At 42.3% G+C, this 18,398-nt stretch overlaps 1 protein-coding gene and 1 long non-coding RNA gene across 4 annotated transcripts in view; one reads left to right on the top strand and one right to left on the bottom strand.

Moving 5' to 3' along the window:
- Positions 1 to 827: 827 nt before the first annotated feature.
- Positions 828 to 8,453, bottom strand: LOC126511937 (uncharacterized). Of its 2 annotated transcripts, none has more exons than XR_007594830.1 (3): positions 8,132 to 8,453; positions 5,331 to 5,652; positions 828 to 2,023 (listed from the first exon to the last, which is right to left on the bottom strand). It is a non-coding gene; the product is annotated as an uncharacterized lncRNA (long non-coding RNA). The 2 variants fall into 2 exon arrangements; XR_007594829.1 differs by having other exon boundaries at positions 7,614 to 8,453.
- A 115-nt stretch (positions 8,454 to 8,568) lies between these two features.
- Positions 8,569 to 18,398, top strand: part of Hbs1l (HBS1 like translational GTPase) — a 69,551-nt gene continuing 59,721 nt past the window's right edge. Inside the window, exons 1-2 of one of the 2 annotated variants that reach the window (XM_050159427.1) lie at positions 8,569 to 8,760; positions 12,104 to 12,169. In XM_050159427.1, coding sequence (XP_050015384.1) covers positions 8,718 to 8,760; positions 12,104 to 12,169 — 109 coding nt within the window. In that variant the 5' untranslated portion in view covers positions 8,569 to 8,717. The remainder of the gene's footprint in view (positions 8,761 to 12,103; positions 12,170 to 18,398) is intronic. The other variant, XM_050159426.1, reaches the window with a different exon arrangement.

Consider the following 18,398-nt stretch of genomic DNA (forward strand, 5'->3'; position numbering starts at 1 on the left):
CAATCTCTTCAGCCTTGGGCAGTGAGCCTATACTTTCTGCCTCTACAGCTTCGGTCATGTTGGATATTCCTTATCAATGGAATCATGCCCTATGTCTAGTCGTTGTTAACTGGCTTCCTTCTTTTAATGTATTGCTTTTGAGGTTTATACGTATTACAAATTACCATCATAACGTGAGCCCTTTTCACTGCCAAATGCTATAGTCTATTGTATGAATATCCAACATTTTATTTATTTATTTAGTCATTGGTTTATGGAGGTTCCAAACCTCCTTTTTGACTATTGTGGGTAATGATTTCATGAATATCAATGTACAAGTTTTACATGGACTTACATTTTCATTTTGTGAGGCCATACACATAAAACTCTTTAAGCATTCTATTCAGCTTTCATCCTCCCCCAAATCCAGCCAGTCATATTGAAAACTTTCACATGTCTCAAATTTATATGAGAACATCCCTTCAGAAGTATTTGTTAGTGCCAACCTGGAGTTCAGGAGAGTCACTGTGAGACACTAACAATGGAACAGCCTCTATTCCCGGGTTATGCACTTTCTTATTCTTTGCAAATGGTTTCTTTTCTCAGACTTATTTATATTAATGTTTACAGGTTATAAATTTTAATACCTCACGAAGCATACTTATTTTCATCTTATGCACACATTCAAGTGCCATTTTGTTTGCATTCTGACACTCCTGAGACCTACAACAACGTTTGCTTTGAATCAGAGGGCAGAGTTAACTAACTAGCCGACCAAAAGCCATAGAGATTTTGGAGGACTGAGGACAGACTGATCCTTTTTACACAGGAAGTAGTAGGGTGGGGATTAGAGAGGGTCTCGGCCTCTCTAGATTGAGGAACAAGAGAGAGCTGGGGTCAGGGGGCCGGGGAGGTCACTGGTGGCTTTTCCACCACTTTTCTCATCATTTGGGTTCTGGGCCCCATATCTGACTCCCGAGTTTTTATTGATAAAGAATAACTGGATAAATGCTTCATCCGAGTCACTCAGCACGTTTTAGTTTATTTAGCCCAGTTTTGCAACAGTCAAAGTAATGGCTGCTGGAGGGACAAGGAGCTAAAGACCAGCCCTGCCTCTGAGGAACTCCTGTCCAGTTAGGTTGACGGGGGCACAAGCAGAGCTGGAAGACTTCTCATACACGCTCTAGTAGAGACAGACAGAGGGTAGTGGCGGGCACAGAAGAGCCGTTCTTATTCTCCCGGGATGTATCTCAGTACGGTACTGTGACACTGATGGTACTATCTTGAGCAATAAAGAGGACATGGCGAGGACAGGCTGAAGAAACACGTCCTAATGCCCTGGGACAGTCGCACACTACCAGACTTGAGATCTTCAGAGTAGAATCTGTGACCTGGAGTGCCACGGGCAGGGTTCTAGTGGTGAGGTGAGGAACCAGGCTGTGATGGAGACACCATGGAAATCCTGTCTCTCTAGGGGTTTGAACTGAAAATGTTTTCAGTGAAAGGTTTTAGTCTGGAGGATTAGCGCTTACTGGAGCATTTAGGACAACATGAACTTTTGAAAAGTGAGTCTTGTAAAGGACTTGTGAAGTAGCTTTACCATTCTCTTTCGTGATAACATGATTGACAGCTGGATAGCGCGGGGTTGGGGCTTGAAAGCGGCCCTAGAAGGTGGCGCGCAGGTGTTAGCGCTCTCCGGGCATTCCCAGGCAAAGTCGTGTCTCTCGATGGAACTCGGAGTTCTGTTTTGTTCTTGCAGGGATCACTCTGCTTGATACGTTCATGACTCACCAGCCCCTTCCCACCCTCTTAATACATTCCGCGCTCAGTCCCTAAAGCCACACAGAAGTGAGGAGCACCACGGAGCCTTCTTTGAAGGTCTCTCTCAGCTTCCTTGGACGCCCCCATGTTTGTGTCGGTACGGTGTCAGCACCTCTGTCAAGCGCCAGTCCTCGGGATCCTCTGTGGGAAGTAGATCTTGGCCTTGCTCTAAGGACCTAGTCCTCCGGAGAGTGCCCGTTTTTTACTCAGCTACGTTTCTGCCCTTCAAAAAACGAATGGCAAAAGAGAGAAACGCTGTTAGAAAAAGAAAAAGAAGTAATATAAGGGAAGAGAGGAAAAGCCCCATGGAAGACAAGAATATCATTAGTTTTGGCAGAAGGTTGAGAGAATAACTCGGAAGCTCAGTAAGAGAAAAGTTATTTGTTTATAGATTTTACAGATATTTAGCAATAATAGTACAGGTAAATAGATTTTTTAGTTATTGTGTAATTAGTAGTCCTAAAATAATCTGCAAAGAACTACAAAAGTCTCAAAGAACTTAAGACAGTGTGTGTGTGTGTGTGTTTGTGTGTGTGTGTGTGTGTGTGTGTGTGCGTGTTTGGGTGTAGATACGTGTGGCTGCCTGTCCACATTGGGAGGTCAGAGGCTGACTTTGGTGTCTTTCTCAGTCATTCTCCACCTTGCTTCTGAGACAAGACCTCTCATGGAACCAGAGCTCACCGACTTAACTCTTTGCTGGCCAAGACGGCTCTAAGGGTCCCCCCTGTCTCCACCTCCCTGGTGCTGGGATTCCAGACACCTGCGGCACCAGACTTTTAATGTAGGTGCTGGGGATCTGAACTCGGGGCCTCAGGCTTGTACAGCAAATCCTTTACAGATTTAGTTCTCTCCCCAGGCTCAAGACTCAGGACATTTTAGTTTGTAGTGTGCGCTAAACATTCCCTGGTGTTTAATTACAAAACTCTGGAACCTTGGGGAACTGTCATGTCTAATGTCATAATTATTAACTATCATCCCACCCGCTTCCTTTCTAATGATAAAGATCACTTCCTTCATTTCACTTTAATAATTACAGAGTACAGAAATCACTATAATTTATTTTTTAAAAAAGCATATTGGTATTTAAGCACCTGCCAAGAATTCCAGCCATAGAAAAGTCATTTTAGTTCAAATTCCATGGATCAATACTGTTTACTTCAGAGTAGAAAACAGAAACAGAGAGTAGACTGTAATGAGAACAGACTGTTAAGTGACTTAAAGTTTGCCTATCTCAAATGGTATGCTGGGAATCATAAGCAAAACAGTTAAAACAAATACATAATTGAAATGGATAAAACAGGCGGGCATGGCGACACAGGCCTTTAATCCCACCACTTGAGAGGCAGAGGCGGGTGGATCTCTGAGTTTGAGGCCAGTCTGGTCTACAATGTGAGCTCCAGGACAGCCAGGACTGTTACACAGAGACACCCTGTCTCGAAAAACCAAAAATAAAATAAAATAAATAAAAAAGATGTGCAAACTTAAGTTTTCTGTCACTATAGAAGAGTTGCTCTTCCTCTACAAGGCTCTACAGGGATCCAGTGGTTGAATCCTTGCTCATAATAGGTCTCGGAGATGTGTGCATTGTTGCCTTGTTTGTATATCTGTAGTTTCTAGCTATTAATGTAATTCATCCAGTTCCAGTCTTTGTTCTGAATACCTTGGTTATTTCAGGAACTTTACATCTAAATTACATTTTTGAAGAGAGAGAGAGGGAGAGAGAGAGAGAGAGAGAGAGAGAGAGAGAGAGAGAGAGCAAGCAGTCCTGAGATCAATGTCGGATGTATTTTTCAGTTACTATCCCTCTTATTTTTTGAAGCACAGTCTCTCACTAAACCTGGAGCTTGCCCACTGGGCTGGCTGGCCAGTGAGCACTAGGGATCCCTTGTCCTTGCCTTCTCAGTATTGAGATTACAGATGCACTTTGCCATGCTTGCCTGGATTTCTGTATATGTTCTGGGGATCCAAATACTGGTCTAGCAAGCACTTTACTCACTGGGCCATCTTCCAAGTCCCCCTAAATTACACTTAAATTATGAAATGTAAGTCCCAGAATCTGATTGTTAACTTGGGAATTTAGCTTAATGGTAGATAGAGTAGTTAAGTATAATGCACAAGGCTCTGCATTCAGTCCCCAATACTGAAACAAACAGTGCAGAATCTGATGGATAATTGCCAGCAAAGACTTGATTTTGTTTGGAATAACAATAAATAGGGATCAATTCGGGGGGAGCTAACATTCTATTATTTAACAAAATAATACTTTCAAGTCATCGACATGGTCCATTTGTTTTATTATTATTATCTATTATCATTATCATTATTAACTTTGTATGTGTGCGTGTCTGAGTGAGAGTGCTTTCAGAGGCCAGATGAAGGGATGGGATCCCATGAACTGGAGTTCCAGGAGGGTGGGAGCCACACAACTTCGGTGCTGGGAAACCTAGCTGGTCCTCTCCAAAGCAGCAAGTGCTCTTGAGCAGAGCCACCTGTCCAGTCTCCATCTCTTCATTTAGCGGATTTTATTTTCTTCAGCAATGCTTCCTAACCTCAGCTTAAATCTTTCACATCTTTCCTTATATTTATCTAGGCATCTCAGAATGCTATTTTATGCTTAATGTGGCATATTTGGAAATGATAAATGCCCAACTTAGGAAAAGTAGAACAAAGCTGGAACATGTCAATTGCATGCGGTGGTGCACATCTTAACCTCAGCACCCAGGAGGCAGAGGCAGGTGGATCTCTGTGAGTTCGAGGCCAGCCTGGTCTACAGAGCAAATTCTAGGCCAGCCAGTGCTACACAGTGAGGAACTGTCTAAAACCAAGGGAAAGAAGAAAAGATTATTTTGTTTCAGAACTGATTAGGCTACAGTATTTTTGTTAAGCTGGGGTAACCCTGGGGATCAATGGAACACAACCCAGCGTCGGGAATGACACCTCACACAGAACCACTTCTGTGATGACCATGCAGAGGGGGGGTCAGTGAAGAGTTCATTAACAAATGGTGCGGGAACAACAAACAGCCATTTTTCCAAGAAATGGGCTGTGATCTAAGCCTGCACCATAGCCACCATTCTGTTGAAAATGTATCATAAACCTAAATGTAAAGCCTCAAACCGTCAACCATAAAAACAGGGAAAAAAATTATATGAGCTTTGCTTTGGTGAAGATCTCTTAGATGGAAGTCAAGAGCACAATCCATGAAAGCCTAAATAAATAAATAAATAAATAATAGGGCTTCATTAAAACAAAAAAAATATTTTCAAATGATTGTATGAGAAGAATGAAAAGGGCTGGAGGTGCAGCTCGGTGGTCCAGCACGTGCCCAGCATCACAAGGCCCCGAGTTCCGTCTCCCACCCTAACAGAAGGAAAAAAAGAGTTGCACACCGGGAGAAATATTGCCAAGTTATGCATCTGATAAAGGAACTGTATTCAGAATATAAAAATATTCTCCAGACTCAGAAATAAGAAAACACCTCATTATCAACCAACCAAAGAGCCCAAATAATGCTTCATTGAAGAACTCACCAGAACATCAAATACCTTCAGCTGCTGAGAAGTCCTGGATGGCTGTGAAAAAGTGCACCTCCATTGCTCAAGGGTGTTGACAGTGGTCCAACCGTGCTTGGAAACTGTTGGGTGCTTTCTGTTCTCTTCCCTTTTGTGGTGCTGGAAATCGTAACCACGGTTATGTGTACACCAGGCGAGTGTTCTGCCATTGAGTTCTATCCTTAGCGCTTGCATTTTTTTTCAAAAGGCGTCTTTCATATCATTTAGGAAAAGTAGACGTTTTTTTCATACACGTATTTGTAATGAATATTTACGGCAGTCTTATTTGCGGTAGTTAACACTGGAAACAAACAAAGTAGGTATCAATAGATTAATGGAAGATTACAGCTGGCCCTTCTATGCCATTGTTATGGGGCGACCCCAGACAAGACAGCAATGCCCGTGGGTTGGAAAAGGGCATGGAGCTAAACCACTCTGGAGACAGTTTCTGAGAAGAGTGTCTGATTTGTTGTACCTGAATAACCACTTACACAGTGGAAGCCTATGGCTTGTGATTGGTTAGCACATTAGCTCAGAATGGGCAGTGAGAACTCCTCACATTAGAGTCTCTGTGCGGAAGAGACACATTAGAGGTGAGAGGAAGAGTCCAGGCTCTCTATGGGCCAGCAATCAACTATGCAGGCGACTTCAGAATTCAGTGTTCTGACTTCAGGGGCAAGGTATGCCATACTTCTTCTTTAGAAGCACCTTGTGCCAAGTAGGCTGGCCACCGGGTGATGCCTGCATTTTCTCTTCCATTTCTATACAATGGAACTCTATCTGAAAGAGGAATGGACTGTTGACCCAAGCACCTATGGGACTGAATCTCACAATAGTTACGCTGAATAAAAGGAGGCATAAAAAAAAGAGCACCTACTGCCAGGTTTCGACTACACGAACTTTTTAAAAATACAAACAGGTATTTAGTAACAGAAAGCCCATCAGCTGTTGCCAAAGGCTATGCCGGGCAGCCATGAAGGGCAGAAGTATCCCTGGTATTTTATATTCTGCATATAAACGTTTGAGAGTCTGCATATATTCATTGTCTTGACTGGGTTGGTGGCATTGCTGGAATTTACATATACGTAAATATTTTTCATTATACACTTTAGGTATTGTTTATTGTTTTCAATATTACTTCAATATCACTGTCAACAGGTGGCCTCACAGCTTCCTTCTGTTACTGTTAAAAGACTGCAACCAAAAGCAACTTGGGGAAGGAAAGGGTTTATTTGGCTCACACTTTCAAGTTTCAGTCCATCACTAAGGGAAGCCAGGGCGGGCACTCAGAAAAGGAAGCAGAACCTAGAGAAGAACACCTCTTACTGACTCCCTCCTTGGCTCCTGCTGGGCCAGCCTTCTGATACAGCCCAGGCCCACCCACCTGGGGAGGGTGCCCTCCAGAGGAGACTGGAACCTCCTACCTCAACCAGCCAGCAAGACAAAGCCTCAGCAGGACAATCTGATAAAGCAATCTCCAGGTGACACTGACTTTAATCGTGCTACAAATGGCACCCAAATGTTTGGGAAGAATTTCCACTTAAAATCTGAGAAACTTTTTTTTTTTTTTTTTTTTTAAGGACTCCAGACTGACAAAAACAAAGTCAAGTGCAGCTTCTCGGTAACCGCATTTTCTCCTATGTTCCAGATTATGTTTGCTGGTGGCAAGTTAGGTCAACTTGATGACACTAACAAGCACAAAGAGTGTGCTATTTTCATTGATATTTTTCACAAATCAACCCATATTGAACTGGTCCACAGAACCAAGTATGTAGTCTCTTAGGCAGAAGGACTGTTTCCTTATTCACTGCCTTGTACGATTTATGTGGTCAGTTCATAACTCATTTACTCCAAGGGCTGCATCAGTGAGTTCTAGTTAGCAGCGCTGACGGTTCAGTGGGACAGGAGCTTCATTTGGGTTTAAGTTTCACAACTTCCTGTGAAACAGGATCTCAGTGTTGGCTGTCCGGGACCTCCCAGTGTACCTGAGGAAGACCTTGAACTCCTGATCCTCCTGCTTCCACTTACCAAGTACTGAGATTAAAGGGGTTAGCCACCATGTCCAGCACATTTAATATTTTTCAGCGCTTTATTGTTCTGGGCTAAATACTCTTACATGGGCAAATGTCGTTTACAACTTCACGAGTTAGATAATATGTAAGTAAGATAATATCCTTACTTACGAAGAGACAGGCTGCAATGTAGAAATTACTTAAAGGCGTAAAATCAAACACTTAAAAATCATATAAAACTAGCATCTACCTTTTTTTTGCATAAAATTTTGCCTTGGAGCCACGTTAAGGAATGATAGTTAAGAAGAACCATTCGGTAGTCGGAACTCAAACCTGAGCCATTTACAAATATGAATTTAATTTGTGTTTTCTCATTGTTGTGGGTAAGAAAAGCTGAGTAAGGTACAATTTGACGTCTGCCTTTTGATACAAGGCCTTGGCACTGCAAAAACAAGCTACAACAAAGCGGTTTGTTCATGATGATAATGAGGCTGTCTTTACACAGCACTATTAGCCTTGTGTTTTACGAAACGAGGATGTTTAATAACAGGTTATAGATTTGTGTATTATGTATTACATCATGAGCCCCCAAGGCTAGTGCTGTGTCTGAAAAGCTGTACTAAATGCTCTTAGCAAGTTCACATGTTTATGTACTCAATCAACGCCTAAGGCATCTTTCTTAATTAATCCACGTTAATGAAAATAGTTTACATAGCTCAAGCCAGACAGTTGTTTACTAGAGTTGTTAATGGAGCATGGAGCCCATACCTGAAGCCATGAATTACCACAAAACAAAGTGACCCAGTGCGGCTATATTTTAATTACTTGTTCAAAATGTCTTTCTTCCTCTAAAGCTTGGACTAATTACCATGCCACAGTCACACACGTTTGTGGATTGCCTGTCGTGTATACCTATAGACTAAAAGCTGAAACAGAGTCCTAGCTCTTACTGAGCAAAACAGGCAGCTTTTCAGACGATCAAAAACCAAGTCTAGAAAATAATCCTGAACGCTGGTGTAGGTCAAAGATCACGGCTCGTCGTCCTCACTGCAACAGCGTGGAAAGAGCTGAGAGAACTTCCGGCATTGAAATCCACGTCAGTCAACTCGCTGGTGGGCGGGGCCTTGCACCGCCCGCCGAGTGCGCACGCGCTATCGGGAGGCCGGCTGTGACCCTGAGAGCTTGCCGTCGCGTAGTGTGCACGTAGGACGTCGCGTCTGCGCAGACGCTTGGCGCAGAGGCCTGGCGGAAGCCAAGATGGCGCGGAAGAGGTCTGCGGGCCGCGCTTGGCGCTTTCTCCGCGTCTGAGCCGAGTTCTTTGGAAGGGACTGAGGCAGACGCCCTGCGTGCCGCGATGGCTCGGCATCGGAACGTCCGAGGATATAACTACGATGAAGGTGGGTGGCAGGGCCGCGCTGGGAAGTCGTCTTAGCTGTTCCAGCTGGGATCCTGGCCTGTGCGTCCGCCAGGATGGGAGTGCGAACCCCGGAGCCACACTAGGAAGTCGTGTTTGTGGTGAGGAGAGGAGAAGGAGGGGAGAAAGAGTCCCAGGGAAGGAAGACAGCGTGATTGCTGCCTCCTGGATTGACCCCCTGGAGAATGTGGCAGCTCACGGGCCTACGGATGTTTGGCGACGTTGGGATTCGATGCTCTTTGGTATCCAAACGTTACCTCTTTTCTCATTGTTTCATTTGGGGACCCAGGTATCAGTTTCTAACTTCTGTCTCATAAGCCTTTCTTCAGACGTGCCGTCGAGGCGTTACTTATTTTTAAACCCAGGCTGGCTTAGTGCTTACGGTCAACTTCTTATTTTTTTAATTTTTGCCTGTGTTCGTGTGTTTTGACTGTAGAATTCTCGCTTGACCCGAATTTTCAGCGAATTTCAAAATTGGGGACGTAGGAAACAGAAAAGATTAACGTTTAAAAGGCTCAAGAAATTAAGTCGATTTGCTGATCTTCACGCATATGTTCAGTTAATGACCAACAATATTAATGTATTTTAAAATGGAAATGAAAAGCAACACTAGAGGGGAAGTCCTAGAAAAGGACTCGTTGGGTTTTTTTTTTTTTAATTAAAAAAATCTGTTCTCAAGGAGATAAGTTCAGTGTGGTTTTAGGAAGACTATATGTCCTGCAACGAATGGATAATAATAGGTATCATCAAGCATCCTAGAAGCTGAAAATAAAGACAGTGTGAGCTAATGCAAAAGGAGTGAGCTTTGTAAACTGGAGAGCGTGCAGTTGAAGGAGTCTGTTGTTAGTGACACCCCTGGGAGACTGAGCATCGCTGTGTTGGGATAGGGTCGGGCAGCCAACACCCGTGCTGCCTTTAGAGACTGGGACCCAGTCTGCCTGGAATGTCTTCCTTTGCTGAAGTCCACTGTCTTGTAGCGGATGTATAAAATGCCTTGCGGCCACGGCCACTGGGGAATGACTTTAGACTGGGAGAGATTTTGTAGATACGAAGTGGATGACACTCTTCTCTTTAGTACCTTATTTCCTCCTTCAGTGATAACTGAGTGCTGGGTACTGCTTAAGATGTTAAAAGGACTAGCCGGGCGATGGTGGCACTCGCCTTTAATCCCAGCACTCCGGAGGCAGAGGCAGGCGGATCTCTGTGAGTTCAAGACCAGCCTGGTCTACAGAGCTAGTTCCAGGACAGGCTCCAAAGCCACAGAGAAACCCTGTCTCGNAAAAACCAAAAAAAAAAAAAAAAAAAAAAAAAAAAAAAAAAAGATGTTAAGGACTGTCTAAAAGGAGCAGCTGGTTAACATGAGAGGTTCCCCACAAGAGTAATGCCAGTGTGGCTGGAGCCATGTAAAAGCGTCCAGATCAGAGAGGATCAGGATTTCTGTGTGAAGTATTTGACAAGAGTTGTGTGTCCTCTGAGACTCAGTGTTGAATACCTTCTTGTCTTGACTACCCAAGGTCAGGTTATATTTCTTTGTAACAGTTGGTGACTTCATCCTGTCTTGGCTACCTGAAGTCAGGTTATACTTTGTAACAATTGGTGACATCATAACCACGCCCGTCCCACCCTGTCATGGGATGTTTCTCCCTCCCTGCTTACAGAAGTATAATTTGTTTTCAATGTCTAGTTGTCTTCTCCCCAGTTAGGCTTCCCTTTGGACTTTGAATAATTAAAAATTCATAAAAGTATTTTAACTTCCTTAGTCTGAGGTCTAAAACCTTTTGGTTCCTCTTTGTAACACCTGCTTTTTTTCTGTGTCCTTTGGAGTATTTTTCATGACTGCCTCAACTAGTGTTTTTGCTTGTTTTGAGACATTTTCATGTAGCCAAGGAGATGAACTCCTAATCCTCCTGCCTCTGATTCTGTTTCCCAGTTGATAGATGACAGTCATGGACTTTCAGGTCTGGCTTATGTAGTACCGCCAGGTGGAACCTAGGACTTTGTGCATAATGGGCAAGCAACTCTTCTGCATGTGCAGCCCGACTCAGCTCGTTTAAAAGCCCTGCTTAATCCTATGTGTAGTCCAGTGGCTGGTGCGATGCCATGTGTATAGGAAACCACACCAATATTTTGTTTAAGAAATAAATGAACCACTTTAGGAAGATGGCAGGAAGAATTTTCTCCCTATTTTTAATATTATAGCTCTTTAGGCCACCTGAACTAGTAAAAGTGATTTGTTATATCAAAAGATAGATTTTTGGGGGTTGTGAATAACATTTTTAAATTTGGGATTAAAGTCTGGTTGGTGTTTTTTTTTTTTTTGAACCTCACATATTTTTATCCAATACTAGCAGTCACACAAATTTTAATTGCCATGATTTTTGGTCTTAGCCTTTAAGCATGCTGCTCCTGCAGCATGAGTGCCCTAGAAAGCTGGCTACTCTCTCCTGTGGAATTGGTTTGCATGTTCTGTTCCTGGCGAAGTTCACATGTATGTTCCCAGGTCACTTTATTTCTCACGTTGAGCACTTATCATACAGCTTTGTAATCACTCTCTTCTGGGCTGCTAGGCTTTTGGCATTGACAGAGCTGGAAATGTGCACACTTTGTCCTCAAAATGTCTCTTTAAGAGTCTCAGGTATAAATTTATGTTCCTTGCAGGGTTTTAGATAATTTGACTCATTAATTTATGAACACATTAATTTAGTGTCCCATGTATGCCAGGTCCTTGACGGAACTAAGTTTTTCCTAGAAGGAGCAGTAATTTCTTATGCATTGAAGACAAGAAGTCAGAGGTGGCTGCCGGAGGTAAAGGGGCAGCTGGAGCCTTCCTAGAGAACATGCTCCGCCAAGGCCGACTCGCTCCACTTACATACTGCACCTGAAGACTCGGGGTCATGAAAGTTAGGCTTCCTGGTTCTCACGGAGAGTGACTTTGGTTGGATTGTACCTTATACTCCCTTTTTTGTAAAGATGTTTGCCTAGGGATAGCAGCAGGTGGCTTACCTTAGGTTTTGTGATCAATTAGACAATTCATTTATTAATCTACTGGATTATTACTGAGTTTTGATCATGTGGCAGATGTGGGAGAATTAAATAAAGCCCAGTCAGCTTAAAAAACAGAAGGTATGTATGCTTTTAAAGATAGACTGTCAGTAATTTAGGTTAAGTGGATGTCTGCTTTGTGGGTAGAATTCTTGGAATTTATTGCAAAGTAGACATTCAGGTTCCTTAGCAGTTGCTATTTTAATTTATTTTGTAGATAATTCAGGTGCTTCCTCATTAATATAGAAGACTGAACTTGTCAATGAATCTGTTTTGTGTTTTAGATTTTGAAGATGATGATTTGTATGGCCAGTCTGTGGAGGATGATTATTGTATTTCACCATCAACAGGTAAGTTGTAAAACAAACAAACAAAAAGCCAAAAAACTATTTCTTTAATTTGGCTGTTTAAAAGGATCAAGTAAGTATGATTGTCATCCTGGACTAGAGTCATAAGACTATAATACATAAGTCCTAAAAAGATATGAAGCTGGTTAGTGGTAGTGCACACCTTTAATCCCAGCACTCGGGAGGCAGAGGTAGGCAGACCTCTGTGAGTTTGAGCCCAGCCTGGTGTCCAGAGCAAGTTCTGGACAGCCAGGACTACACAGAGAAAGCCTGTCTCGAAACAAACAAAACAAAACAAGATATGTGTATGTGTGTATTTATTTATATACTCACATTTTAAAATGTAAAGTTTTTGTAATGGTTTATTTGAAAACAGAAAATAGACTTTATATATATAGTTCAGGGTGGCCCTGAATTCTTGGTGGTCCTCCAGCTTTGGCCATACTTAGATGGCTTTGTAAGTATGCCCCCCACCAAGTTCACCTGTAAGAGTTTCTTACTCATGAATAATTTTTATGAGTTTTGTGTGTGTGTGTAATCTGTGTTGGTGTAGGTGCATATTTGTGTGCATGTGTGGGGAGTGTGGGAGAGCCTCAGGTATCTTGTGTCACTCTTCATATTAGTTCTTTGAGACAGTATCTCTCTCATAGGCTGGTAGCCAGCAAGCCTCAGGGATCCTGCTATCTCTGCCACCCAAAGCACTGGGGTTACAGACATGTACATGGCCACCCCTGGTTTTCATGGGTACTAGGGATTTGAACTCAGACCCTCATGCTTGTATAGTAAGAGTTCTTACCCACTTACCCATTTTAAACAAAAATGAAGCAGTTTAAGGAAAGCTTTGAAGACTTATTTTTCTAATAGTCTCTGTATTACACGGTTATATAAATCATTAAGATGTCAGTTGATCATAGTGAGATTCTGTGTTACCGCCACTGTACCGCATGCAAGTCGGGCAAGGGCCTGGAGATTGAAAGAACACACAAAAGAGACCTGGGTCATTCGAAAGGAGATCAGCTGAATGCCATTTATTCAACCTTGGGGGAATCCTTATGTACCTAGCTGCTGCACAAGGATTTCTGCCCAGGCAGGTGGGAAATCACCACACCAAAGATGGGGTAAACAATGCCCTACAACTAATCACCAGGCGGGGCAGAGGGAGCATAGGAACAATGTTTTCGCTGGCTGACCAGAAACTGTCCTCAAGATGAACCTGAAGAACGAGGGTAGACCCGGGCCCTACAGTGAAATCCTAAGATCTCTGAAGGCAGATTTTTATTCCAAAAATCCCCGGGTGGTTCCCTGAGCAGCTAGAGGCAGGAAATGCTGGCGAGTCCGCAGTAGGGTGGGTGGGTGCCAGGCCCCGGAGTCTGGCAAGCCAGCGTGAGGGTAGGGACATGTGACAGACACATAGTATGAATCAGAACTGAACATTTATTACTTAGAGGACAGAGAGGGAGAGAGGGAGAGGGGAAGAGAAAAAGAGAGGGAGACAGACAGCGTGCACACACACCAAGAGAAGACAGTAAGAGATTCAAGATGGCGGCTAGAGGTCAGAGGTCGTGGGGAAGTGGGTGTGGCTGTCCCTTAAAGGGACCAGAGGTCGTGGGGGGAGTGGGTGTGGCTTGTCCCTTAAAGGGACCAGAGGTCGTGGGGGGAGTGGGTGTGGCTTGTCCCTTAAAGGAACCAGAGACCAAAAGAATAACACAGATAGTAAATTTTGATCAGGGGTATTTGGAGTATTAGACTGGCATTTGGGAACCATTTATTTAGGGAAAGAATAGTAGTGCTTAATTATGGATTTGAGAGGCTTATAGAGTCAAGGTCTGCTAGGTGTGGTGGCACATGTCTTTAATCCCAGCACTCAGTAAAGAGGCAGGCTGATCTCTGAGTTTGAAGCCAGCCTGGTGTATATGGCGAGTTCTAGACCAGTCAGGACTACAGAGACTGTGTCTCAAAGGCAAGTTGAGATCTACAAGGTTTGTTGAATATGGTTTCCATGAAAGTGGACTCTTCATACAGCAGTGATTGCTCACAATTGGTGCAAATTAATAGTTACTCTCTAGGTACCTAGTGTTCTAACAGCACAAAAGTTACTCTTTCAGAAGTTGTTTTCCGGAGATTTACATGTATGGGCCTGGCTTACTTGATGCCTTGATCAGAGACTTCTGTGTGTCTCTCATGGCTTCATGCGAATCCTGCATTGTTCAGATTCTGGACACCCAGGCTGTGAGTTGTTTTTGTGTACAATAGGAAGTCTACTGAACAGTATGTAGTTAAATAGTTTTGCTTCTTTGATAAACTCACTTTTAACAAAAGCATGAGAATATGATTTTTTTTATTTTCTAGCACATATACAGGGTGTGAAATATAGCTTAGTAGGCATGCATGTAGCTTAGTAGGCATGTGTGAGACCCAACACCACCTTGTAGGAAGACAGCAATAACCAGAACACTCCACCACAAACAGTCAAGAAAGGAAAGTGTGTGGCGTAGCAGTAGCATTAGACCACACTCTAGCCTCTGCTGCCTTGGATCCCAACACACACCACAGGCTGACCTGCAGTCTGGAATTTGTAAATGGACATTTCCTGTCCTGACTGCCCAGTCCCAAATAACCGACTCAGAAGCTTACTATTGCTTATAAATGCTTTGCCAGTAGCTCAGGCTTGTTATTGGCTAATTCTTATACTTAAATTAACCCATATTTCTATTTATGCTTTGCCATGTGACTCATGACTTGTTACTCATTTTCTTCACCTGCTGCTTGCTGGGCAGCAGCAGATCTCTCCTGACTCCACCTCTTTTTTCTCATCATTACCAGTTTGGCTTTCCTGCCTAACTTCCTGCCCAGCTAAGCCCTGTCAGCTTTTCGTTAACCAATGAGAGTAATACATATTAATAGTGTAGAAAAGCATTGTCCCACATTAGGAATTCCCTGTTTCAGAGTCTCAGAAGTTAGGATAGCAGGCCTGAGCACCATGTGCTGGGCCTTGGTTATTTTTTAATGTGTATTTTCAGGTAATTTCCAATAAGAAATGAGTAGTTTTAGAATAGTTTCTGATATTTAAAGCAGCAGCCTGTGGCAGAGCTGTGGGCTTTTGGCTGCTCTGTGAAGCAGAACCGCCTCTTCATTACTGCTGTCATGGTTGCTGTCTGCCCCAGTTTGCTCCTTTGTGGCTGTAATAAAACACCAGGACATAAAGCCACTCGAGGAGGAAAGGGTTTATGCAAATAAATGCCCCCACAGACATGCTTGCGGGCCATCCTGGGTGGTAATTCCTCAGGTGAGAAGATCAGGCACCTCAGTATCTGAATACCCTGTAGACAATATGTCTCATTTAGGGAATTAATGAACAAATGATGTATTGAGTAGCTCAGGGAATACAACTCTAACCTTCTTTTGTTCATTCAAGAGGTGAGCATACATACTGTACTCATGGTCTAATAAAGCCTTTAATTGAGTTGCTTTGCCAATTAATAGAAACTTCTAAACTTTAGTCACAAATACACGTATTTTGATTTCTAAGCATATTTTTTTTTGATAAAAGGTGATTTTAAAATGTAACTCCTAAAAATTTCCTTTAGAAAGATTTTTCATACTGATTGTTAAATGATTGTCAGGGCAGTAATAACAAAAGAACCTGGAAAAGCAATTTGAATAATGTATTTTGTTTCAGTTAATGTGACTTGAAAATATCCCTTTGATATATTTTAGTTCAAAATCAATACCCAGTATCAATTTGTGTGTAAGAGGAACACCTCCTTCCCCCCTCTTTCTGGTCTTTTTACTGAAAAGCAGTGGTGTGAGGTCCTGTTCAGACAGTTAACTGCTGAATTCTGATGGGTGGAGAACATTCCTGAGCATGCTTGACAGGAGAGGTGCTTGAGCTGGGAAACTGGGGCGTATGTAGGTAGAGTGGTGGCTACTGAGTGCTGTCTTTTCTGGGAGATTCAGAGTTCATGCAAGTTATAGTATGGAAGAAGCCTGGGATGACTAGGAACCAGAACAGAAAATGGGAACCAGATTGTGAAAGATCTTTTTCATTTTGTATCTGTCCCTTTTGACTGGAGGCATTTGAACAGGGAGGGAGTTTAGCAGGTGACAAAGGATGGACAGTAGACTAGCAGACTACACTGGGCAGATTGGAGGTGGGACTTGTAGGACAGTGTCTTTTCTTTCTCTGTTTTTTGTCTGTTTGTTTGTTAGTTTGGCTTTTTCAAGACAGAGTCTCACTATGTTGCTCTGGGTGTCTGGGAACACACTATGCAGACTAGGCTGGCCTCAAACTCACAAAGATCTGCCTGCCTCTGCCTCCCATGTGCTGGGATTAAAGATGTGTCCATGTCCCTTAGGGCAGTGTTTCTCTTAAGCTTCCCTGCTAGTATGAAAGAAAGAGTAATTGTTAAATACAATTTTCCTGCCTTTTTTTTCAGGGAGGATGCTGAGAGCTGTGTCTTTAATATGCACACAAATGTGTAGAAAATAGTTGTGGGCAGTTTCAGGACTTAGAATTGGAATTCCTTGGACTTTCATGTATGTCAAAATAGCTTGAATTTAAAAATTACCATGAATAACTTTCAAAAATGCACTGAAGCTTAAGATTTAAAATTAAAAAAAAATTCTCACTTTTATTATATTCTCACCCTTGTTTTGATTTTTATTTGTACTAGTTGCCTTTTAGGCTTTGATTTCAACTTCAAAGTTTGGACTACCTTCTGTCCGCTGTGTCCTACCCTTTCTGTCTCCTCCTGATCTCAGCCTCTATGGCTCCTTATTCTGTTGGCCTCTTTGGCAATCCCAACCACTAGCAAGGGCTTCAATGGCTATAGTACGAGTTTGGAAATTGGAAGTTTTTGTTTGAGAAGGTGTAACAGTAAGGAATACCCCCAGAAATAGAAGCTTCTACCAGGTGGCATAGGAGCTTATAAGTAAGAACTTCTGCTTTGCTATGGAAACCTCTAGAGTGAAGTTTGTTGAAGGAAGTGTCCGATTTATTATCCCAGTCAGCATTGGACTGATCTTCGATTTCTTGGTTTACAGTAGTTTGAGACATAGTTGGAGAAATTGCACAGTTAATGTTGGACTAAGCTGAAAAGAGTTTAGGAGAGTCTGAAAAACAGTTTGTAAATCTCTAGGCAGAAAATGACATCCTTTTTTTATTATAGCTGAGAGAGTAAATCTAAAATGTCAGATTTTAAGGATTTATTTTAGATCACTAGAAATAAAAGACTATCAATCTAAGTATTATATTACATGATGTTAAGGTGCCCTCTGGCTATAAGACTCATCTCTATGAGATTTTAACAATGGAAAAGGTATACAGAATCGGAAACAGGATGTTTCTTCAGTCTTTTATCTGTAATACTAATTTATCTCCTTGAGTAAGTTGCAGAAGGATACACATATATGTAAATCATATGTGTGCCTTTCTGAAATACTTTGTGGTATTCAAAAGTAAGACTAATTACAGGGATAATAAGATTAGGATAGGTCATTCAAGCTAAGAAACCTAACAAAACCAGTAACCATTTTAGTGAAAGTGCTGGCATGTCTAGAGAGATGCATTAGCTTCCAGTGAATACAGGTGCAGGACTCTATAGTTTACAAAGGCAGAAGCTTGGCTGAGGGAGGTATAAAGTAATGGTGCAAAGGCAAATATTCACATTAAGCATCGTGGGACAAGGCTGTGGCTGAGAGTGCAGGAGTTAGTCCCAGTGTAGTTACAGGCAGTAGAAATAAGACTTCCCAAGGAATGCTGGCTTGTCAGGGTGGCCTTTTTTAAACTAAAGCATCTTTCGTGTATCCCCTCCGCATTCCCTTATATATCAATTTTGATGACCTAATCTGAGGAAAGGAAACATTTAGTTCTCAGTTTTTCTGCATGTGTTGAATTTTCCCCTTGTTGAGTCTTTAGTGTTTTTACTATGTCCTTAATTTCCTTTATCGTAGCTGCTCCAGTCTAGTGATTAATTTGTTTCTCTAATACTTGGTAACTGTTATTCATTTGGATTTTAAAGTGTGACGCTACAGTTGTTTTCTTACCTGCTAATCTATAGTTCATTGACTCATGGCTGTCTGATTTCTGATTATAAATTTTATATGTGGGCTGTATTTTATATTCTCTGCATTATCTATAAATTTTGGAGGTGGTTTCTCTTCCAACATTAATACCTTCCTGGAGCCATGCTCAAGTCCAGTGTAGGAATTCTGGGCAGTGGGCTTACTGTGT

This window comes from Alexandromys fortis, unplaced genomic scaffold, assembly GCF_014885135.2.
Source record: "Alexandromys fortis isolate MF-2015 unplaced genomic scaffold, M_Fortis_MF-2015_v1.1 scaffold_107, whole genome shotgun sequence".
Classification (NCBI taxonomy): domain Eukaryota; kingdom Metazoa; phylum Chordata; class Mammalia; order Rodentia; family Cricetidae; genus Alexandromys; species Alexandromys fortis.